The 24,360-nt window shown below is 39.2% G+C and overlaps 1 protein-coding gene across 1 annotated transcript in view; it reads left to right on the top strand.

Annotated features, from left to right (window-relative positions):
• WEE2 (WEE2 oocyte meiosis inhibiting kinase) overlaps positions 1 to 21,601 on the top strand; it is a 32,989-nt gene extending 11,388 nt beyond the window's left edge. The window contains exons 2-11 of the mRNA XM_046020106.1: positions 1,698 to 1,894; positions 3,624 to 3,675; positions 5,675 to 5,847; positions 7,263 to 7,384; positions 12,773 to 12,919; positions 13,935 to 14,042; positions 14,371 to 14,456; positions 15,438 to 15,608; positions 17,628 to 17,770; positions 21,445 to 21,601. Coding sequence (XP_045876062.1) covers positions 1,698 to 1,894; positions 3,624 to 3,675; positions 5,675 to 5,847; positions 7,263 to 7,384; positions 12,773 to 12,919; positions 13,935 to 14,042; positions 14,371 to 14,456; positions 15,438 to 15,608; positions 17,628 to 17,770; positions 21,445 to 21,601 — 1,356 coding nt within the window. The remainder of the gene's footprint in view (positions 1 to 1,697; positions 1,895 to 3,623; positions 3,676 to 5,674; positions 5,848 to 7,262; positions 7,385 to 12,772; positions 12,920 to 13,934; positions 14,043 to 14,370; positions 14,457 to 15,437; positions 15,609 to 17,627; positions 17,771 to 21,444) is intronic.
• The last annotated feature ends 2,759 nt before the right edge of the window (positions 21,602 to 24,360 follow it).

Below are 24,360 nucleotides of genomic sequence, written 5' to 3'. Positions count from 1 at the left end.
AAAAATTTCCAGGCCTTTTTTGTGATCCTTGAAGGGTGGCAACCAGAGTGTATATCATTCCAGGTGTGGATGCCCCACTCTTTCATATGTGATGGACACATTTTACTTTCCACATAATCAGCACAAAAAACTATTTCTCAGGGAATGATTTATTGTAATTCTAAGTTCACTTTGAGTCACATAGACAGATGAGAAAAATTATATAGTTGTACTTTGAACAAATAGTCATCCCTATAATATACTTACAAGAAAATTGTGAGTTTATCATTGATGGCTTTGTCTGACCATAGCCCCGGGATTGTTCATCCGGTCAACTCTAAGACATGTAAAACCTTTGTAAACACTCGGCTCCAGCAATGGCCTTTTCCCTGCATTTCTGCTTTCATCATTTAGGATTTGTAATTCAATATTATTTCCTTTTATCTTCACATTCTTGAATTACATTTTAAGATAGTGACTCATGTTATAGTCTAGCTTCTGCTTCTACACTGAAAAGCCATGGCAGATACTATCAAATAGGGGCATTCTTTTAGAAAGAGCCTCACAGTACAATGATTATACTATGAGGTTATATCATGGCCCCTGTGTCTACTGCTGGACTCTTGGAGACCCATAACACAGCTCTCTGGCCCCCAACTTAGGTCATAATGGCATTCTGATGTCTCATCAGAATTCTTTGTCTTCTACCTATCCCCTCTGTCCTTTGGTTTAGTTCTGGTTAGGTCATAGGTATATGTTCTCCTACTGTACCCGCGAGGAGTGGTAAGTCCTGTACGTTTTCCTCCTTATTGATATGCTGGTTATAGCCACTACAAGGCCCTGAATCTTAAGGGCTCAGAGGATTATTTTTCAAATTCTTTACCTTACTTTAGAGAACTCTTCTCATTTGGTGCTATATTTTAGGTGGAACTGGAAACTTCTTTTAATGTTTAGATAGTTTTTCCTGTACAATGTGATTATTTCTGAAAGATTGATGAGCTGTTGACTAATGGACTGTGCATCCCTTAAGAGTTAGAATTCACCTTTGTACGCCTTAGCATCTAGCCCAGCATCTGCTACTTACTAGGCACCAAACAAATATCTGGATGAAAACTGAGGGGGAGTTAAAGTATACACTGAGAACATAAGGACCAGGTCTTTCTTCTAGAGTCCTTTTCATTTGTCTAAGCTGAAGTATAGTCTTTTTAAAAAGCTAAAGGTAGGAGTGCCTGGGTGGCTCAGTGGGTTAAAGCCTCTGCCTTCAGCTCAGGTCATGATCCCAGGGTCCTGGGATCAAGCCCCACATTGGGCTCTCTGCTCAGCAGGGTGCCTGCTCCCCTGCCTCTCTGCCTGCTTGTGATCTCTGTCTTTCAAATAAACAAAAATCTTAAAAAAAAAAAAAAAAAAGCTAAAGGTAGTAGTAGAGTTGGTGTTTTTCATAGCTGGCCATCAGAATTGCCCAGGGGGAGGCAGTGGAGCTTAACAAAAGTAGAGATTCCTGTGTTGATCCTCTCGTCAGAATATCCAGAGGAAGACTAGGAATCTGTATTTTTCATAAGAGGACCAGTTATAATGCAACTAGCTTGCATTGAACAAGACAACCTCTAATTCCTTTTCAGCAATAACATTCCTTGGTTCAAATATTAACTAGCTGATATGGAACTTTTTCTTTTTTTTGTACTAACCCCATTCTGTTTTCCCTTTTCATCATCATTCAGGGTCTGCTAAGCCAGTCGGTGATTTCTTCAACAGAGAAGCTCCCCTCCAGAGGCTCTAAACATTTGAGGCTCACACCTGTTCCCTTAGTGGATGAGATGACCTCATCGGCTCTGGTCAATATTAATCCTTTTACCCCAGAATCCTATAGAAAACAATTCTTTCAATCCAATGGCAAGAGGAAAACCCGAGCAGATCTGTAAGTGTACTGTTGCGTCTAACTTTTGAGAACTGATCTTAGTATGGTCAAGTAGAAGGGAGAGTGGAAAGTAAGATTAGGAACAAGAACTCTATTTGAATGCAACTGATATCCTGTTCCTACATTGCTCCTCCCTACTTGTTAATGTTGGTCTGCTTTGTCATAGAGAGTCTAGCGTGTCTCCTTTCTGAAGTGTACTGTATGGTGTCTTCTCTCTAAAAGAATAGGGCAGAGTAAGCAATAGACATCCGACTTCCATTAGCAAGTTGAATGAGCTATGGAATTGCATTCAAGTAGTCTTCCCTAGGTAACAGAAGGCTAGTCATTGGGGCAGGTGGAGCTCACACTTCAGGGAGTATACTGCTGTTTCCAGGATAACTGTGTGTGACTGAGAGCTATAATACAAGTATTTGAACCTCTCTGCAGGTGACAGGAGATTGGCTGAAGAGAAAAAGATAGTGTTGCTTTTGGAGGTACTAAGAATAGAAAGCCAAACTGTAAAACTGCACAAGGTCTCAATGGTAGAAATTGTCCAAATGAGGACTGTACATATTACTTAGGGACATTTCTTTACTACGTCTCTTCAATGCTTTTTCCTTTTTTACACAAAGGAAAACAAATAGCAAAATAAATGCACAGCTAACGATCTGAATTATGCAGAGCATTTACTGTTTTAGTTTGAGTTGTTTCATTTGGAATCAATGACTCTATTAAGCAGCTTCGTGGCCAGAATAGGTTTTCTCAATACTATCTCCTGGATCTTAAGTTAACAGAACTTCAGTCCAAGTATACAGGCTCACTTTTTTTTAACCAAGAATTCTGTTGGTTTTAGCTCTTCACGAATCTTTGTAAACCATCAGAACTAATGGATTCGCCTCTCATGGAACTAGCCAGAAGAGACCGTTAGTTTGCATTTCCTGCAATGAAAGTGATGACACTTTAGTAGCAGCTCTTGGTGCTTCTGAGTGGGCAATTTCCCCCCCTTACTTGTGCTGTTGTTTTTTTGTGGGGTTGTTATTTTATAAAGTATTGGAATGTCGTATGAAACTTAAGTCACAAGTGTCCAGCATCAGTTTGTCTCCACGAGTGTAACGTCTTCCTCTATTTGCACTTTCTATCCTGTGCTTCTCCAGAAGCAAAATCTACAGCTGGCTGTTCTAGAGCTTTAAATCTGGCTTACACATCCAGAATGCTACTGCTCATGCCAAAGAGGATGTTTGTCGGAGCTTTTGGGAAAGTAACTGAAAATATCTTAGCCAGTGTTAGAGTGTATTCTGTTGTACTGATGGTCTTCCTCTGAACCTAGGGCAAAGTGGGGAGATGAGTTTTGAAGGGGAAGGTTGCGATGGGACAGGAAAGAGCACTCAGGTTCCTGTGTCCTGTGTGATCCCCACTCCATGGTTCAGCATTGCTCTGCTTGCCAAGAACCTCACTCCAGCCCCTGGGCTGATTCCTACTCATTCTGGAAACTTAACTTGCCTATCCTCTTTCCTGAAAGACTTTTACTCTTGAAATTGTGATTTGGGTGCTGCGTATGGTGTCCCTTGATATCTTGTTCTTATTCTTGCTTCTTACATTGAAACTTTCTATTTATCCTTGTCCCCAAATACAGGCTGACATGGGGAAGGAATTGTCTTATTTACTCTTACAACCTCAGAACCTTGTAGAGTATGAAGCTCAGTAACGTCAGTCATACATCATTGATATCACTTCTTTTTTTTTTCCTAAGTGAGGAAGCTGGTCCAGGGGAAGGCAATGTAGAACAAGGGCTACCTGCCAAGGTGAGCACAGTTCTCTGTTCCAGCTGCCATAACTTAGTCACGTCATCCTATTGCCAATCTCTCTCTCTCCTCTTCTCCTTCCCTCTCTCTTTACCACCCCCACCTCACTTTGTAGATTTGCAAATGTGCTTTGCAGCTGAATTGATCTGGACTCTCAGCAGAGTCTGTATTCTTAGCTAGTTATTACTTTACCCGACAAAGCCTCATCAATATATCACCGAATCATTACCTTGCAGTGTTTTTAGATTAATGGCTACTGCTCTATCTTGGATTTAGGGGGAAATTCTATATTCATGGGGTAGAGAAGTGAAGGGAAAATTCAAGACATTTAAGGTCCAAAAATGGAAGAGCAGAAGAGAGAAAAACGGCATGAAGCCATAAGTTTAAATGTAAAATTTTTGCTCTCGAATATATCAGTTATCTATTGATTTTTATATAATGCTCACAGCCGTTGATGTAGCATCTCTCATTTGATAACCTAGCCTAAGAAAATAATGCTGTAAATATTACACCAGAGATGTTTATTGCAGCCTTAGCTGTAATGACCAAGAAGAAAAAAGAAAAAAAGGAATACTAAATGTCCAATAACAAAAGAATGGCCAAATTAGAATTTACAGTAGAATATTAAATCGCCATTAAGAAGCTTATAATACCATGAAAACATGTTTATGCTCAATATTCAGTTTACAAAAGTGGAGGGGAAGGGCTTAAGGTTGGGGAATAATGTAGATGGTAAGATGGCTTATTTGCTGTCTGAGATGAGGATGGGAAGGTAGTGGCTGAGCAATTGGTAAAAAAATCTTTAGGTTTCTGAGCAGAAGTTTGGATTCCTTGGAGGAGACAATTAGGTGTGTCTTATTCTATGGTAACATTTTGCAAAAATAATTTTCATTATTAGAAGAGATGGAGAGAGGGCTTGTAGCTGTGGCAGCCCCAGACATGGGAGAAATAGAACTTGAGATTGGCTAAGGGCAAAGAAAATTCTAGATCTTGTTAATGAAGACTGGTTGGTATTAGTTGTTGAAATGAGGAGCTAGTAAGAGTCAGGATTCTTTAAAATCCAGTTAGATGAAAAAATTCTTGCTAACAGGGACATTGGGAAAGAATGACTTCATGGAGATAAAGTGGTTTGGATTGAGATTCATATAAATTCATGGAGATTTGTATCATTTTAGCTATGATTTTTCTGAGAATTTACTCTGTGCTTGGCACTGAGCTAAGTTACACACACACAAACACACACAAACACCTTTTCTCATGTAATATTTAAAAGAACCCCAAGGAGTAGTTGCTAGGATGCTCAGTTTACTTTAGAAGAGAAAACTAATAAAGGAGTTCAGTGATTTATTTATTTTTATTTTTTTGCCTAGGGCTACCTACTAGCCCTAGTTAGTTAGCCAGTAGATGGAAGGATTGCTGTACCTGAACACATAAGTTGCTAGTTAGCCAGTAGATGGAAGGATTGCTGTACCTGAACACATAAGTTGAAATAATCAATTTGACAGTTTTGTTCTCTGTACTACAATTTTTGAGGAAACAAATTGAACAATAAGTTCATTCAATTTGAGATGGAAACACTAGCAGCCAGAGTGTGAGGTAGGTAGACAAGAATCAAGGAGAGGTGTCTTTTTTTTCTCCTTAACATGTTCTACTTGGATCCCAGCCATTCCTTCAACTGAGGACAGTAGCTGTTGTTGTGAGCAGGTGTTTTCTCCCTAAAAACATATTGAGAATAAGCATATCCCAGAAAGATGAAATAACCTAGAAAAGGACTTAATATATGAAAAAATGCCAGTACAGAGTTGTATCGATGGTAATGCAGAGTACTAAAGGTAGTCAGCAACGGGGGAGGTTCTTGCTACCATGAATTACTGACACTGAATCCAACAGATTTGCCTCAAAAGTCTTTTTGAAAACTTTGAGAAATTTTGGAATATTCCTTAAATTTATTGTTCACAATATGTTAGAATTATTTTAACATTTTAATAAAATATTTCAGAGGTGTGTGCTACGAGAAACCAACATGGCTTCCCGCTATGAAAAAGAATTCTTGGAGGTAGAAAAAATTGGAGTTGGGGAATTTGGTACAGTCTACAAGTGTATTAAGAGGCTGGATGGATGTGTTTATGCAATAAAACGTTCCACAAAACCTTTTGCAGGATTATCAAATGAGTAAGTGCCTTTGAAATGTAGTAGAAGTACAAACTTAGATTTGGAAAGTTGTTTCTCATCAAAACATTTTAAATAATAGTACTGATGTCATTAAAAACATACCCATTGCTATCCCTTCCATTGTATGTAGTCTTACATTCATAATCTTTCTGAGTTTTCCAAACCAAAGATAAGTTATTTCCTTAAACTAAACCATAATTATTTGGATACAATTCTGTTACAGTGTTTTTGTTTGTTTGTTTTCTTGCATGGTTCTTGAGGCTATTTCTACTGGTGTTCCTGCTTTTGCTTTAAAGAATAGATACATGGAATGATCTGCCTGTTAGTTCATTAGAAATATTGCCAAGCAGGAAGTTACTATTAACTCACTGGTTATCTCCACTTTGTATTAATAATGAATTCAATAATGAGTTCAATGTTTCAAAGACTACAAGTGAGGAAAAGGCAACAAAATTTAACTTTCATTCCCAGAGCTAATTGTTCAGAAGTCTTCCTTTTACAAAGAAAACAATTATTTTTAGATTCAGCCAATGCTTTTTGTTAACTGTAGGAATGTAATAGTTTGCTGAATCTGAAGTTATGGACCTCAGAATTCTTCATTTTTATACCAGAATTCACTGAGTATTATATTTCACTTTTTTTGTGTTGGATTTCCTGTTCCATAATGAGTATGTCTCCCTAAGACAGCCCCTATGACCATGTCACATTGGCTAAGTGTAATATTGACTCTAATGACTGTCCAGCCTTCACAGAGAAGATAGAGGATCCATTACAATATCCAACTATCAAGTCCATAGTGGCCTTATTAAGCCCATCACAGCTTTTTTTTTTTTAAATTGTGATACAGTGAAATTAAAACTCAAAGCATGTCTGCCACTGAGATAGTAATAAGCTAATACTCCTCTTTACATATGCCACATTCAATAAAAAATAACATGGATTTTGGTACCAGGATAATCAGTGTTCTTGTCTTGGGTCTACTATCATTGGCTTGACATTGGGCCAGTCACAGCTTTTCTAAAGCCTTCATCCTTGCCACTATATCTTACTGAGTAGTTATGAAAATTAAATGAACTAAAATACTAAGTAAGCAGTGAGTACTCAGTAAATGTTCTGCCACTGTTAATAATGCCTCATATATTCTTTTATTTTTTATCAGTATTTTTATTATGTTCAATTAGCTGATATCATTAGTTTTTGATGAGTGTTCGACAATTCATTAGTTGCTTATAACACCCAGTGCTCATCACGACATATGTCCTCCTTAATACCCATCACCTGGTTACCCCATCCCCTCCCCTAAGCTTCTGTAACTCTCAGTTTGTTCCTCAGAGTCCAGAATCTTGTCTCTTAAAAAAAACATTTGTATGTATATTATCTTGACTCATTTTTCTTGATGCTTGTCTGTCTGCTAGGAATTTGGCTTTGCATGAAGTTTATGCTCATGCAGTCCTTGGACATCACCCGCATGTGGTACGTTACTACTCTGCATGGGCAGAAGATGACCACATGATCATTCAGAATGAATACTGCAATGGTAAGTATGCAGAGTAGTGTCTATGGAGGGGGGGATGAACATCTCCATCTTTGCCTCCCCTTGTAGTTGATGCTAGGCATAGCTGAGTCATACCTAAAAAGTCTGTATTATAGTTTTGCTTGAAGCAGAGTGCTGGGGACACAAGTTGTGTTGAAAAGGAATTTCCATTTTCTGCTATGTTGTATATCTTTCAGAGCTGATGTGTGGCTGACACATAGAAGCTATCAACCCCTTCACACTTTACTCAATATTTAGAAAAAGTTTGCCCTAGTGGTTTGAATGGTAAATCCTTCTCTTATATTTGCTAGGTATTCTAAAATACGCAAACCATAGTCCCTATCATTTTCAAGGAGGGAGTGGTAAACTCACATAGCCAACTTTTGATTAATTTTCAAGTGGATTCCTGAATTGGGACATAATTCATGTATCTTGCTGCTTCTTACCTTTGAGCTTTAGTTTAGTTTTTTTTTTTTAAGATTTTATTTATTTATCTGAGAGACCACGAGGGAGGGAACACAAACACAGGGAGTGTGAGAGGGAGAAGCAGGCTCTTTGCTGAGCAGGGAGCATGATGTGGGGCTCCATCCCGGGACTCTGGGAACATGACCTGAGCCAAAGGCAGACACTTGATGACTGAGTCACCCAGGCACCCCAAGCTTCAGTGTTCTCACTAGAGTATGAGCGTGGGGTGGGTGCTGGGAATGAAACGCAATGACTTCAGGCATATTCCTTCAGGACTATACATACACAAGAAACTGGCAGAACTTTTGCTGGGCTACTTAAATTTTTTTAAAAGATTTTATTTATTTGACAGAGAGAGAGAGAGAGATCACAAGTAGGCAGAGAGGCATGCAGAGAGAGAGGGGGAAGCAGGCTCCCTGCTGAGTAGAGACCCTGATGCGGGACTCGATCCCAGAACCCTGAGATCATGACCTGAGTCAAAGGCAGAAGCTTTAACCCACTGAGCCACCCAGGCGCCCCTGGACTACTTAAATTAAAAAAAAAAAATAGTCTTTTGGTTTAACCTATTTTGATTTGAGATTAAGGGGTTGACATAACAGTATAGTTACACGTGATTATTCGCAGAGATATTTCTCATCAAAATGTTCCCTGGTAAAATAGGAAAGTGCTACCAAATTAAATAGAAGCTTTTTGGCATTTTAGGAGTAGCTATCCATAGTCTGGTCATGATTAAGATCAGATAATAGCATCCCCCCCAAACTTCCTCCCCCTAAAAAACAACATGCACACCCACCCTCAAGTTTCTCTGATAGTACAGTTTTGGAGGAATTTTAGTTACCATCAGGTAGTGCTGAGCATGTATGTGCGATTTGACTTTTGAGAAGAATGGTCAGTGATAAGCTTCATCATTATATATACAAGTAAGTAGATAATATTATGAAATGCCAGAAACATAGAAAATATCACATATATACTGCAAAATAATGACTTGGTGTTTCATTAGGGTCTGATTTCCTTGCAGTATTAACTGTGAACTTTGTTGGATTTTTTTTCCTCTAGCAAGCTCACCTAAATCCCTTTTTCCTAATAGTCTCTTTAGAACAAAAAATGGACCCTTCCCTTGTGATAGAGAAGTTGATATTTTTCTTAATCTTCTCTTCCTAATTCCTTCTTATCATAACCTGAGATTCCCTATTCTTCTCCCTCCCCACCCTAAAATTGGTTTTATTTTCATGACTTTTACTACTAACAAGAACAAAATTAGCCAAGAAAGTAAAACAAAACAGAATTAATTTAATCTGATTTGGGGCATTGTAAGGATTTCAAATTGTAAAAAGAATAAGAAAGGGATTATTCCTATTACAAATCCTCTTCTAATTCTTTTCAATATTTGAATCCCTTCTATAGGTGTGATATTGTATTAAGTTCTAGGGTGAGATATACCATAGATTGAGCCATGAAGTCCTTCCAGGAACTTCACTCCACTTGCTCTGTTACAATGAATACACAAGAGACAATTTGCTTTAAAGCCAGGTTGTACAACTATGGATAAAAAGCATTCAGAGAAGATGCAATATGAGCAAGGGGCGGCACAGTGTGGCAGAATGGACCTGGGCTTAGGCACACCTAGGCAGACGTGGGTGTGGCACACTAGTTGTCCGGTATCTGGGATGTCAGTCCCACTGGGTAAAGAGATCGTAATATTTACTTAAGGGAGTATTTGAGAAATAGCAGCAATGTATGTCAAAGGCCAGCACAGTGCGGTACCTGATACATCATAAGAACTCAATACCTGTTATTAGAGCAGCCCAAGAAAATCTCATAAAGGAGGTAAGACTTGAAAGAGGGTTTGCCTAAAGATTACCAGAGTTTAAGGAAGTAGAGGGAAGACTTCATTAGAGGAAGAGCATGCAGACAAAGGGCATGGTTTCGGGAATGGGTCTGACTCCACAAATAGGAGACTGACAGGACCGAGGTGATCCCTGTAATAGGAAATAAGATCAGCAAGGTAAAGTGAGGGAAGACTACAGAGGGCTTTTCGATGTTTCTGGGCAGTTGATTTTGGAGTAGATTTACGAGGAATCATTGTTTACCATGGTGGTCTGCTCACCTCACCGCATACTTGCCCGTTAAAATGTAACTGATTTATCAAAATGTAATTCACATACATTGCTTTCAAATGTGAACTGATCGTTGAAAATAAAGCCTGCCCTTATACTTGTCTTATCTGTAGTTATGGATAATCCATAGCTTTGAGACTGTGCCCTTCGGCTCTAAATCTAAATCAAGGAGAGTTAAGTCCAAGTACTTGTAAGGTGGCAGAGTAGCCAATGCCCGATTCCTTCTAGTGCTTCCTGCCTCCATCTTCTCCCTCTCCCTCTCCCTCCTCTCTTCCTCCTCCTGCTTGCCACCTTTACCCTGGCACCCCCAGCCTGTTCTAGCAGTCAGGCTAGAACATTTATAGTTACGGATCTATTCAGATTATAAATGACATGACTTAGATAATGTACATCATAATTAGTAGAGACCAGCAGTTACCTGATTTTCCCAACTGTGCCTCATGAGCCCTGAACCAATCAAATGTTCCTTCTTTCCCGTCAACCTTGCCAAGATCTCCTACGTGTCACCTTGGGGTCAGCCTCTGAAACCTGAATGTGTTCCAGCAAGCAGATCAATTATGCAGCCGCCAGGATTCCAAATGACTCAGGATGGGATGGTTAACCTCTCCCTAACAGCGGTATTTTCTTGTGATGACTTCTGTCACTGATGTTTTATAGAGCCTGCTCCCCTAGGACAGTGGTTCTTGGATTTGTTCTAGTGATGTGACATCCAGAAGCCTGCATTCTCTGTGGAACACCATGAATACTGGTTATGGTTTTTTTTTCCCCTACCAAACAAGGAATAACTACTTGCAGAAAAATATGCTTGTGTTGTAGATAGCAACATAAACTCAAGATTTTTGAGAATACACGTGTATGAACAAAATATCCTGTTGAATTATTGTCCTGCTGTTTACATTTCATTGTTGGAAGGCATTTACTATTTATTTTAGTATCTGTCAGTCTTCATAAACAGATGGAAAAACATAGCTTTGTCTTTCTTAAGTTTCTTTTTTTTTCCTTCCCTGCCAAGTTGGGAAAGCACTTTTATTTTATCTAAAGGAAAGAATTCAACCAGCAATCTCATAAAGATGGTTTGAGAAGAGCTGTCTAGGAGCTGGTTGTTTCCTCCTAAGGCATAATGATGGCAATTTATGGTACCATCTCCAGGTGGTACGTTGGGGTATGGAGTTAAGGCTCCAGTGTAGCTGAGATTAGTAGGGCTGAAGCTTATAGTTAGTTCATTCAGCATTGCTCTATGAACACCTACTTCCTTAATACTATTTAGCAAAGAACAGTTAATAATGCTCTCCAATGAGAGGAAGACAATCAGCTTTAGTTGTGGCAAAATAAAGATCTTCTAACACTTTTGCATAAATGCTTTTCAGTAACTTTTACTGTTGTTAATTATTACTTGGCTACCTTTAATATCACCTACAGAGCTTCTAAGTAATTAAAAGTGCTGCTAGCACGGGTCTAGTTACCTTAATACCTGTAGCTCTTCAGGGAATTGGCAATAGATCTTTGCTTCTTACCTAAAAGACCATCTTAAAGGGTTCCTACATACCCCCAGGATGTTTCTCTCTTTTCATACCTTTTATGGGGTCCCTGTCCCAGTCTTTCCTTTCCCTCTGTTGTGAGAATAGACATTCAGTTCAGAATACATATTATGTGCAAGACCTTGAGAAAGTGAAAAGGAATAAGACGGGGCCCTGTCTTGAAGGAGCACCTAGCCTAGTAGGCAGAGGAGTTCCAGCCTTAGATGCAGGTTTCCTTCTCCTCGCCACACCTCACAGCTTCATCTGCAAACTTAGATTCAAGGTGACTTTGTTTCAATTCACTCCTCCTTTCTAACTAATGTCCTCTTCCACACATACCTTGTAAGAAGATTCCCAGAAAAAAGGGCACACCCTTCACTTTAGGCCTCTTTGTGTTTCTGAAAAGGGCTAAAACTCTTCTCCTTTCTGAATTTAATTATTTTTAACACGAATGGTCAATCTTTATATTGAATTTTACAGAGTATGCTTGAAAGAATGGATTTCCTAAAAAATACCATTACCATCTCCGATCCTATTGTTCTGGACACACATACTTGAAGGCTGGAGCCCTAACTGCCAGGGAGACGCAGGACTCTATCGTTTGAATGAAGAGGCTGCCAATGAATGCAAATTAATGAAATAAAGGGTTCAGAAGCATCCTAATACCGTAGGACAGGGGCAGACAAGATCAGGTGGTCAGATGAATCCAGGCCTTATATTTCACTGATAATGATAAACCAACAGTCTATCCATAGCTGATGTGCAAATACTGTGGCTCAAATAGGACTTAGGTGTATATTGAAGGTTTATATTTTCCTTGGGTTAGCAGTCATTAAATATTCTTATTTTGTGATCTATTTTAATGGAATTAAGCTTAGATTCAATTACATTAAATTTACTAGTAGCCTGTAATTACTAGCTTGACACTGAATTAATCATCAATGACAATAGTAGCTATTTGTCCAGGCCTGATTGGGCTTCTGGTTAATGATTAGATAACACTTTTAAAATGTTAGTTGGGGCAGCAGAACTCAAGGCAGTAGAACCACATATTGGATACCTGACATATGACATTTTATTTTCTTCTTTAAAAGTCCTGTAACTCTTCTCTAATGTGTCGTGGTTTAGACAGTGGCAGATATTATGTTTTACACTGAAACTGAATAATCTAGACTTGTTGGACTGAACTCATTCACAAGAAATTTCTTGACTGTTTACTACACTTTTACCTATTGAGATTCATAGTTTTTCTCCATTCTGTGGGGCTGCTGTCTGTTGTTCCTTCCTAGGTGGGAGCTTGCAGACTGCTATATCTGAAAACACAAAGTCTGGCAATCATTTCCAGGAGCCGAAACTCAAGGACATCCTTCTGCAGATTTCCCTTGGGCTTAAGTACATCCACAACTCTGGCGTGGTGCACCTGGACATCAAACCCAGTCAGTATGGTTCCGCTCTGCTCCTCTGGCCAGACTCCCCCATGTTAGAACTGGCGTCTGTGTGTCTACCAAGTGTTGAAGATGCTGTTAGCTGGCAAAATCTTTCATTTGTTTCCCTAAAAAATTTAAACAGCTTTGTCCATTATCCCCCCCAGGACTAGGGGACAGAGAGAAAAGGCTCTTTCCTGGATAACGAAGCCAAAGTATGAAAATAGGTCTCTAACTTCCTGCATAGTTAAGCGATCACGTTTTGGCTACCTCCCGAATGTACTGACAACTAGTGCTGTACACACTCTTTCTTTTTTTTTTTTTTTTCCCTTTTTGTTAATTTTTTCAGCGTAACAGTATTCATTCTTTTTGCACAACACCCAGTGCTCCATGCAAAACGTGCCCTCCCCATCACCCACCACCTGTTCCCCCAACCTCCCACCCCTGACCCTTCAAAACCCTCAGGTTGTTTTTCAGAGTCCATAGTCTCTTATGGTTCGCCTCCCCTCCCCAATGTCCATAGCCCGCTCCCCCTCTCCCAATCCCACCTCCCCCCAGCAACCCCCAGTTTGTTTTGTGAGATTAAGAGTCATTTATGGTTTGTCTCCCTCCCAATCCCATCTTGTTTCATTTATTCTTCTCTGTACACACTCTTTCTAATTCAGCGCTGACTAAAGTGAAGAGATATGGTCTGGCACTCAATAACGTGAAACTCAAAGAAACATCATTACCATGTTTTTCAGGCTTATTTCTTTGTTTTGAGGCTACTAGCCTCTTCAGAGGATGAGGGGTATCTGAGATCAGTTTCCCTTAAAATAGGTATTCTCAATCACTGAGCTGTTCAGAAGTAGTGTGAGAGATTCCATGGAAGAAAAGAAACATAGTGTTGTTATATGTACACAGAAGAGGAGGAGAGGAGGGTGGCTGAAATGACAGACACAGAAAAGAATCTTTGGTGTGAAAAAGCTAAGGAATCATGACTTTGTCAATTCGGTATTTTTTGATTGTTGGTTTGTTTTTGTTTTAGGTAACATCTTCATTTGTCATAAGATGCAAAGTGACTCTCCTGTTGTCCCAGAAGAGATTGAAAATGAAGCCGATTGGTTTCTCTCTGCCAATGTGATGTATAAAATTGGTGAGTTTGGGGCACCTGGGTGGCTCAGTTGGTTGAATGACAGCCTTCAACTCAGGTAGTGATCCCGGAGTCTCGGGATGGAGTCCCAAATCGGGCTCCCTGCTTAGCAGCGGGTCTGCTTCTTCCTCTGACCTTCCCCCTCTTATGCTCACTCTCTCTCATTCTCTTCTTCTCTCAAATAAATAAATAAAATAAAAAAAATTGGTGAGTGTACCTTAAGCTCTGACCTGTATATTATCTTATAAAATTTATAGTGATGACCCCATTTATTCTAGTTTTAAAGACATGCTTTTAAAGGGCTCTATTTTTTTTTTCTTTCTTTTTTCAGGTGACTTGGGTCATGTGACATCGATAAGCAAACCAAAAGTGGAGGAGGGAGATAGTCGCTTCCTGGCTAATGAGATTTTACAAGAGGTAAAGATTAGGGAAACAGAGGGTATTTTATAACCCATTGAACTTTTTGACTCTCAAATGAAGGTTCACAGTGCAAGAGATGTTTATAATTTTTAAAAAAGACTTTATTTTATTTTATTTAGCACTCTACCACCTTTTTTTTCTACATATGGTATTTATTTTAGGGAGAGAGCCCTAGTGTATGAGTAGGGGGAAGGACAGAGGGTGGGGAGAGAGAATCTCAAGCAGACACTGTGCTGTGTGCAGAGCCCAGTGCAGGGCTTGATCTCATGACCCTGAGATCATGCCCTGAGCTGAAATCAAGAGTCAGATGGTTAACTAGCTACCCATGTGCCCCAAAAGTTCATATTTATAATTTAAATTGATATTATCCACTTTCCTATTCAGAATTGAGACCAAAGATGATAAACTTAAAAAAAAAATAACCAGCATGATGAGGAAAGCTGGCTCAGTCATGGATTAATCAATATTTTTTCTGTTTTTTATAAAGGTCCTTTACTGTTTCTAGTATTTCTTAGATTTCCTAAACTCATGGATTCCCCAGCAGAAACGAAGCCTTTATTGGTTCAGCCCATCTGTATCATGCTATCCTCCTTCTGATAGTACCATCAACTCTGATGAAATGACCTTCATTTATTGCCTACCTTTTAGGATTTCTGTGGAGTCAGGGTAGGAAGGATTTAACTCCCTCTAGGATGATGATATCTGTGCCCAGCCGGTCTGTGCTTGAAGCCTCTTTGAGCCTGATAGAACAAAATGGTACTAAGACTCTGCCTTAAAAGCTTCAGGGCACAGCAATGTGAATCAGGTGGATTTGTGCTATATCCTCCATCTTCTCTAGAAGTAAACTACCAGCCATGGCAGATGTGACCTTGCCCACTGTCCAAGCTCATATGTACTCAAAACAATCTCTCTTACCAGTTGTCTTTACTGTCATCACACTAGGCAAACTAACTGGCCTTCCTTTCTTCCGTTTTGAAGGATTATCAGCACCTTCCCAAGGCAGACATATTTGCCTTGGGATTAACAATCGCAGTGGCTGCGGGAGCAGAGTCTTTACCCACCAATGGCACCGCGTGGCATCATATTCGTGAGGGGAACCTTCCCGACATTCCTCAGAAGCTCTCAGAAGAATTTTACAATCTACTCAAGGTGGTATCTCTTATGAGATGAAGAGAAGATAGAAATGTCTTCTTTTTAAAAAATATAATGGCAAGGAGGTGGGGGGGGGGCGGGGAAGGAGATGGTGGTGGTGCTGCTGACAGAAGAAAAAGGAATCATGACCCCAAAGCCCAGAAAAGCCACAGGACAGACTGAAAGCTTCTCAAGGAAACTTAGAGGATATTACAGAACCTTTTATGTTCTGGTTTAAAATCCTGTTACATTTTTTCCTTTTCCCTTCCCAACAGGTGGGCAGTTCAGGAAACCAAGGCTGAGAGCAGTTCCTGGACTCGTATTCTCACCTTTGACAATTGATTAGCTCTAAAATCAAACCTGGGCTTTTGCTCTTGTTTCAGGGTTTTAACTATTGTCATTGGTAACGGTGATATTATGAAAGAAATTTGAATTCTGAGTGTATAGAGGAAAGTATAAGCTATTTTATAGATGGGTAACTGGCAATACCACCAATCATCTGCACTACTGGAAAAAGGCATAATGTTAATTCAGAAATCTATGTGTTACTTGTATTCTGCGATATCTGAGTATGTGTAGGGACAAGGAAAGGAGGCGCGTCTGTTAAAACAGAGGTACAAGAAGGGGGCACCTGGGTGGCTCAGTTGGTTGAGCAACTGCCTTCAGCTCAGGTCATGATCCCGGACTTCCAGGATCGAGTCCCACATCGGGCTTCCAGCTCCTTGGGGAGTCTGCTTCTCCCTCTGACTTTCTCTTCTCTCATACTCTCTCTCACTCATTCTCTCTCAAATAAATAAATAAAATCTTAAAAAAAACAGAGGTACAAGAAAATGACACTATTGAGAAGCTTAGAATTATACTAAGAATTCAAAATATCTAAATAAGACTTCATGGTTTTTTTTTTTTTAAGATTTTATTTATTTACTTGTCAGAGAGAGAGAAGGGGGAAGAGAGCACAAGCAGGGGGAACAGCAGAGGGAGAAACAGGCTCCCCAATGAGTAAGGAGCCCGATGCGGGACTCGATCCCTAGAAGACTTCATGGTTTAAGGAACAGGACTGGTTAGGATACCTACAATAGCCTTAGAAACATCTACTCTTAGGGATTAAATTCAGGTTTCATAGTTCACCTGAAAACTTCAAATTTAGTTGCAAACTTGTCCTTCTGTGCTTCTGCTTTCCTGAAAGAACAAAGTAAACCCTTGCTCCCAGCAGACCTTCGTGCATGGCCTAATCACTTAATTTCTGTGTGTAAATTACTCTTAGATTTAGTTAATACATACTGAGTACTTCAGTGCTGGTCCAGTGTACTAGTTACACATATATGTTAGTTCATTTAAATCTTGCGATGCTCCAAAGGATGAATATTGTTATTCCCAAGTATCAGGAAAGGGAAAGTGAGTTTCAGCATAGTTAAGTCACTTCCTCAAACTACTTAGTGAATGGTGGAGCCAGTTCTAAACAATTGGTCTTCAAATGGAAGGTCCAGTGTTTTCTCCATTTTATGACATTGCTCATTGCTGTAAATAATTAGCTACTTTCTACTGTATTTAAATTGTTTTAGATTAAGGCACTTTCTACCTGAAGATGAGTATTGTAGGAATGCTGTCATGGTGAGGTGTCCTTAGTTTTAAGTGGAAAGGATCATGTTGTAGTAGAAAGCAAATGGAACTAGGAGTTGGTTGACTTGGGTTTTAGTCTTGGTCCTGTCAATAAGATGGGCAAGTCAATTTTGATTTCAGGACCTCAGTTTCTCCCCATTTAAAATTAAGGTATTAGACTAGTTAAACACACAACTAGCTCTAAAATATGCATAAAGACATAAAGACAAGTCAAAGCTACAGATGACAGATGCCACTGTATAGGGATGATGCTCCCATCCCTGGTGGAGCTAAGTTTTTATTTATTTCTTCCCCTGCAAAATTAAAAGCAGAGTTTGACAAAACTCACCAGCAGTAGCTGGGTTGGAGTTGGCTGGGTGGTGAGATTTTCCTAGCAGTGAAGTTTCTGTATCTTTTGTTTTGGTCAAACATCAACAGAGCATGATCCACCCTGACCCAAGGGAGAGACCTTCTGCAGCAGCTCTGGCCAGAAGTCGAGTTCTCCGGCCCTCCCTTGGGAAAGCAGAAGAGCTCCAGCAGCAGCTTAACTTGGAAAAGTTCAAGACAGCCACACTGGAAAGGTAGTTTTTTTGTTTGTTTTGTTTCCTGTTTTTGTTTGTTTGTTTGTTTTAAAGCCCTAGGCCCAATGTGGGGTTTGAACTCACAACCCCAAGATCAAGTCATTTATTTAACACATCCCCCTACCCACCTCCCTTCTGGTAATCCATCAGGTTGTTGTTTATAGTTAAGAGTCTGTTTCTTGATTTGTCTTCCTTTTTTTCCCCTTTGCTTTTTTTGTTTCTTAAATTCCATGTATGAGTGAAATCACATGGTATTTGTCTTTCTCTGACTCTCTAGTTTCATTGATATCCTTGCAAATGGCAAGATTTCCTTCTTTTTTATGGTCAAATAATAGTCCATTAAATATATACACCATATCTTTATTTATTTTTATTTTTGTTTTATTTTATTTTTTAAAAGATTTTATTTGACAGACAGAGATCACAAGTAGGCAGAGAGGCAGGCAGAGAGAGAGGGGGAAGCAGGCTCCCTGCTGAGCAGAGAGCCTGATGTGGGGCTCGATCCCAGGACCCTGAGATCATGACCTGACCGAAGGCAAAGGCTTAACCGACTGAGCCACCAGGTGCCCCTAAATTAACATACAATGTATTGTTTGTTTCAGGGGTAAAGGACTATGATTCATCAGTCTTACACAGTTCACAGTACTCACCATAGCACATACCCTTCTCAGTGTCCATCACCCAGCCACCCCATGCCTTCTACCTCCCTCCCCTCCAGCAACCCTCAGTTCGTTCCCTGAGATTAAGAGTCTCCTATGGTTTGTCTCCCTCTCTGGTTTAGTCTTGTTTCATTTTCCTTCCCTTCCCCTATGATTCTCTACCTCGTTTCTCAAATTCTTCATATCCATGAGATCGTATGATAATTGCCTTTCTCTAATTGACTTATTTCGTTTAGCATAATATCCTCTAGTTCCAACCATGTTGTTGCAAATACCAAAAGCGTCTGTTTTCTTGATGGCTGTACAATATTCCATTGTACATATATATACCATATTTTCTTTATCCATTCATCTGCTGATGGACATCTAGGCTCTTTCCATAGTTTGGCTATTGTGGACATTGCTGCTATAAACATTGGGGTGCATGTACCCCTTCAGATCACTTCATTTGTATCTTTAGTATACTACATCATCTTTACCTATTCACATATTGATGGACACTTGGGCTCCTTCCATAATTTAGTTATTGAAGATAATGCTGCTATAAACATTGGGGTGCATGTATCACTTTGAATTAGTGTTCTTGTATTCTTTGGGTAAATACCCAGTAGTACGATTGCTGGATTATAAGGTAGTTCTCTCTTTAACTTTTTGAGGAACCTCCACAACTGTTTCCCACAGTGGCTGTACTAATTTGCATTCCCACCAGAAGTGCAAGAAGGTTCCTTTTCCTCCACATCCTCTTCAAAACTTGTTGTGCCTTGTGTTGTTGATTTTCCCATTCTGTCAGGTGTGAGGTGATGTCTCATTGTACTTTTCATTTCCCTGATAAGTGATGATGACCAAGTTTTCATATGTCTATTTGCCATCTGGATGTCATCTTTGGAGAAATGTTTGTACATGTCTTCTGCAAATTTTCAATTGGATTATTTTTGGGGGGTTGTGTTGTATTAGTTCTTTATGCATTTTGAAAACTAACCCTTTATATGATATTTGTCCAATATCTTCTCCATTCCATAGGTTGCCTATCAGTTTCATTGATGATTTCCTTCACTGTGCAGAGGATTTTCATCTTTAAGTCCCAAAAGCTCATTTTACTTTTGTTTCCCTTGCCCCAGGAGACAAATTTAGTAAGAAGTTGGTATGGCCAATGTTGAAGAAGTTACTACCTGTGTTCTCTTCTAGGATTTTTATGGTTTCAGGTCTCAAATTTAGGTCTTTAATCCATTTTGAGTTTATTTTTGTATATGGTGTAAGAAAGTGGTCCAGTTTCATTCTTTTGCAGGTAGCTGTCCACTCTTCCCAGAACCATTTGTTGAAGAGACTATCTTTTCCCCCATTTGATATTCTTCCTGCTTTGTTGAAGAATAATGCACTGTATAACTGTGGGTTTATTTCTGGATTTTCCATTCTGTTCCACTGATCTGTGTGTCTATTTTTGTGCCAGTACCATGCTGTTTTAATTTCTACAACTTTGTAGTATAACTTGAAGTCTGGAATTGTGATGCCTCCAGCTTTTTTCTTTTCTTTTTCACGATTGCTGTGGCTATTCAGGCTCTTTTGTGGTTCCTTACAAATCTTGGGATTCTTTGTTCTAGTTCTGTGAAAAATGATGCTGGTATTTTGACAGGGATTGCATTAAATGTAGATTTCTTTGGGTAGTACAGACCTTTTAACAATATTCTTCCAATCCCTGCGTGTGGAATGTCTCTTCATTTCTTTGTAATGTCTTCAATTTTGTTCATCAGTGTTTTACAGTTTTCAGAGTACCGGTCTTTCACCTCTTTGGTTAGGTTTATCCCCAAGTATCTTATAATTTTTGGTGTAATTGTAAATGGGATCAATTTCTTGATTTCTCTTTCTGCTGCTTCATTATTGGTATATAGAAATGAAACAGATTTCTGCAGATTGATTTCGTATCCTGCAACTTTACGGAATTTGTTGATCAGTTTTAACAGTTTTTTGTGGAGTATTTAGGGTTTTCTATGTACGGTATCATGTCACCTGCAAATAGTGAAAGTTTGACTTCTTCCTTACTGATTTGGATTCCTTTATTTCTTTTTTGTTGTCTGCTTGCTGTGGGCTAGGACTTCCACTACTATGTTAAGTAAAAGTGGTGAGAGTGGACATCCTTGTTTTGTTCCTGATCTTAGGGGAAAAGCTCTATTTTTCCCCATTATAGATGATGTTAGCTGTGGGTTTTCATAGATGGCCTTTATTATGTGGAGGTATGTTTCCTCTAAACTCACTTTGTTGAGGGTCTTTTTTTTAAAATCATGAACAGATAATGTACTTTGTCAAAAGCTTTTTCTCATCTATTGAAATGATTTCTCTAATTGATGTGGTATATAACATTGGTTTATGAATACTGAACCACCCTTGCAACCCAGGAATAAATCCCACTTGTGGGAATGATTGTGGTGAATGATTTTTATTTTTATTTTTTTAAAGATTTTATTTATTTATTTGACAGATAGAGATCACAAGTAGGGAGAGAGGCAGGCATAGAGAGAGAGAGAGGAGGATGCAGGCTCCCCGCCAAGCAGAGAGCCCAATGCGGGGCTCGATCCCAGGACCCCGGGACCATGACCTGAGCCAAAGGCAGAGGCTTTAACCCACTGAGCCACCCAGGCGCCCCTGGTGAATGATTTTTAAATGTATTGTTGAATTCAGTTTACTAGCATTCAGAATTTCTGCATCTATGTTCATCTGAGGTATTGGCCTGTAGTCCTTTTTTATACTGATATCTTTATCAGGTTTTTATTTTTAAAAATTATAAACATCACTTATGCCCCAATCAGTAGGATTTAGGAAACCTAATCTGCCATGTGTTAGGCCATGTGTATGCCAGCCATTTTTAAAAGAAAATCATGGAGTTAATTTTCTATTCTGTATATAGCTCAGGCTTATTTCTATAAATGCTGAAATAAAAAGAAAAATCTATGTTAGTTTAGATCAAAAATATCATCTTTAATTTAGGATCAAGTAATATATTTCTTCCCCTTTAATTGCCAGGGAACTGAGAGAAGCTCAGCAGGCCTGGTCTTCCCAGGAAGAGCATGGCGATGCTGGGGTCTCTGGGACCCCCACAGGATCAAGAAGCACCAAATGCCTGCTGGGAGGAAAAAGTGCAAAATCTTCATGCTTCAGCTGGGGGAAGTCTTCCCCATAAGACCCAGTTCACACCAACCCCCCCTTTTGCCTTATAGCTTCCAGAAAGAGATATTGACTGTGTCAGCCTTCCTCTTGTAAAGGGGAAGATTAAGCAACTGGAATGCCCAAAGAACTCAAAAACCACTCCCAATTTAGCATTGACAACCAAGATAGTCAAGCTATTAAGGCCTCGTATTAGCAATGGTCCCAGGTACAATCACTGGCAGCCATTTCTCTTCTCTTGTTATATTCCCAAGGCTACCTATCAATAGTTTGTTAACTTCTCACACTCACTGATGTACAAAGGGAAAGCAGGTATCTCTGAACCCAAAGAAGAGAAAGCAGCAGCCCTATGCATAGCCTATGGACTATGAGGCTGCTGTAGCTGATTGCCTACAATCAGTTATCCAATGTCAAGGAATAGGGACTCTCCATGCACATAGAAAGGAATAAAATTTTGTTTTGAGTTGAGGTCACTGTGCATGTATTTCAGCAATGTTTCTCGGGGCGAATGATGGTATTCCTAAAAGAATTCTCAGCCACTCTGAGCAAGTGGTTTTCCTACTGTATTCTTTAAGTGAAGACAATCCCTTTATCAGATATTATATTTATTAAATGAGTTCACCACTATGTCAAGTGGGTAGAAATAGCCTATATACAACTTATAATTTCTAAACTGGCTATTAACTAATGGAACGAAACACTGGGTAATGGAGTTCAAGGAAAATTTAATGTGGTTGTCCTTCAGAGTATTTGCCCTGATCCTCCTGTAATTGTTAGGACTGGTTTTGATTTTGTGGGTGTCACCAATTTCTCCTTGATTTTTTATCAGAATTTGGGTTTGTTTCCTGTGATTTTATGATATTTTAATCCAAATTATTTTCTCTGTATATATTTTAAGGGAATAGAACATTTGTAAATAAAGGTTTTTATCTTGTCCAAAGCCAAATATGGGTAAAGTACTCTTCTTTGTAATATGTAACAAAGAGTGAGAAATTTCTGTTAGAAACCATTTCATGAGTAGATACGTGAGAAAATTCAGTAGGTTGGTAGTACCAGGTCTTGGCTGTAAGGCTCAGCTTTGTGGGCCGAAAGGCTAATAATGGTCAGGCTCTAATACATAAAATAATATTGGTCATAACAGCATTTGATAACTTAGATGTGCCACGTTAATGAAGTAGCCTGTTAATGGCTTGTAGGCTTATTTGCTACCTTATATTCTTCTTCACCTTTCATTTAGAAGTGTTTTTAAATTGAATAAACCATCATACCATTCTTTGTTCTGTCTTGGAGTAGCAATTCTTCCCAGGCAGGTAAGTGGGGTAAAGTGCTCTGTATTATCCCTTGCCATTTTTAAAGAGCTAGTCTTTATTCAAGGTTTTAAAATGGAGTTGATTTATCTCTTGCCTCCCCAACCCCAGCCATATCTTTTGAAGTAGCGTATGAGGTCAACCACAATCTGTGATTTAGAAACAGGTATGTTATTAAGCATTTGCATTGTATAGACCAGAATTCTTTGATTATATTTTTCTTCTCAGGCACTGACAACTAATACTATTAAAGGTCTATGATCTCTCCATGATATGAAGACGTGGAGATGCAACATGGGGGGTTAGGGGGATCGGGAGGGAGACAAACCATAAGTGACTCTTAATCTCACACAACAAACTGAGGGTTGCTGGGAGGGGTTGGGAGAGGGGGAGGGGGGTTATGGACATTGGGGAGGGTATGTGCTATGGAGAGTGCTGTGAAGTGTGTAAACCTGGCGATTCACAGACCTGTACCCCTGGGGATAAAAATACATTATATGTTTATAAAAAATATAAGAAATAAAAAATTTTAAAAAAGTCTATGACCTCTTCTCTACCCTGCTTCTCAGAGCCCATGCTGGCACCTGAGTGCCAGACTACTGCTTTCTCTCCCTTTCTTTCTGGAGGGGGGTCTCCACAGTAGCACAAAGTCACTAAACCAGTAGGTAGCTGCATAGACACTTTAGAGTGTGAGAGGGACTGGGTCTTCGCTGGGCTGGGGACTTCATTACTTCCAGTTCAGTTGGAAGTTGAAGTTGACCCCTTGCCTGAGTAAGAAGCTCCATCCTCAGTCTGAAGTTCTATTTCTGCACAGCAATCACAAGATAACCCAGGAACTAGTTATCCAATGTCAAACTGTCAAATATTAACATCACTGGACTGACAATATTAAACAAGTTGAACTTAAATATTTTAGGATATAAATATGCTGCTTTTTCTATAGATGTATCTTATACACAGACATTAAGTTGCCAACAGATAAACTTGAGGCTTAAAGGAATGCTATTGTGCTTTACAAAGCTCTAACATATGTATTGGTTTATAGATCGCATTACCTAAAGCTGTATAAAGATGAACATTAAAAGATAAAGGTCACCATTTCAGCCTGAATGGTTAAGATTTTTTTCTTAATCTTTGTATGAACCATAATTTCAGTCCTGAATTACATAAAAAGTGTCAGGTTGATTTAAAAAAGAAACTTAACAAAAAGTAGCCATAATAACTAATAACTATGAAGTGCTGCTAAAATTGCTTTTGAGCCACTTTAAAATAGATGCTGTAATCCATTTAAATAGTAAGTGCTATAATTTTCCAACTGCTATTATGAGGCTTGAGAAAAACTGATTTAGAACCAAAGTGAAAATTTGATTGCAATTTCTAACAAATGTTTTCTACCATAACAAAATTGTCCAAAGCTTCCTGTCTGTGATAAAGCACTGCCATCCCTGGTCTCTACCACTTGATGCCA

The sequence above is a fragment of the Meles meles genome, chromosome 10, assembly GCF_922984935.1.
Source record: "Meles meles chromosome 10, mMelMel3.1 paternal haplotype, whole genome shotgun sequence".
In the NCBI taxonomy this organism is placed as follows: domain Eukaryota; kingdom Metazoa; phylum Chordata; class Mammalia; order Carnivora; family Mustelidae; genus Meles; species Meles meles.
The sequence above is the reverse complement of the archived record's forward strand: the minus strand, read 5'-3'. Positions and strand labels throughout refer to the sequence as shown.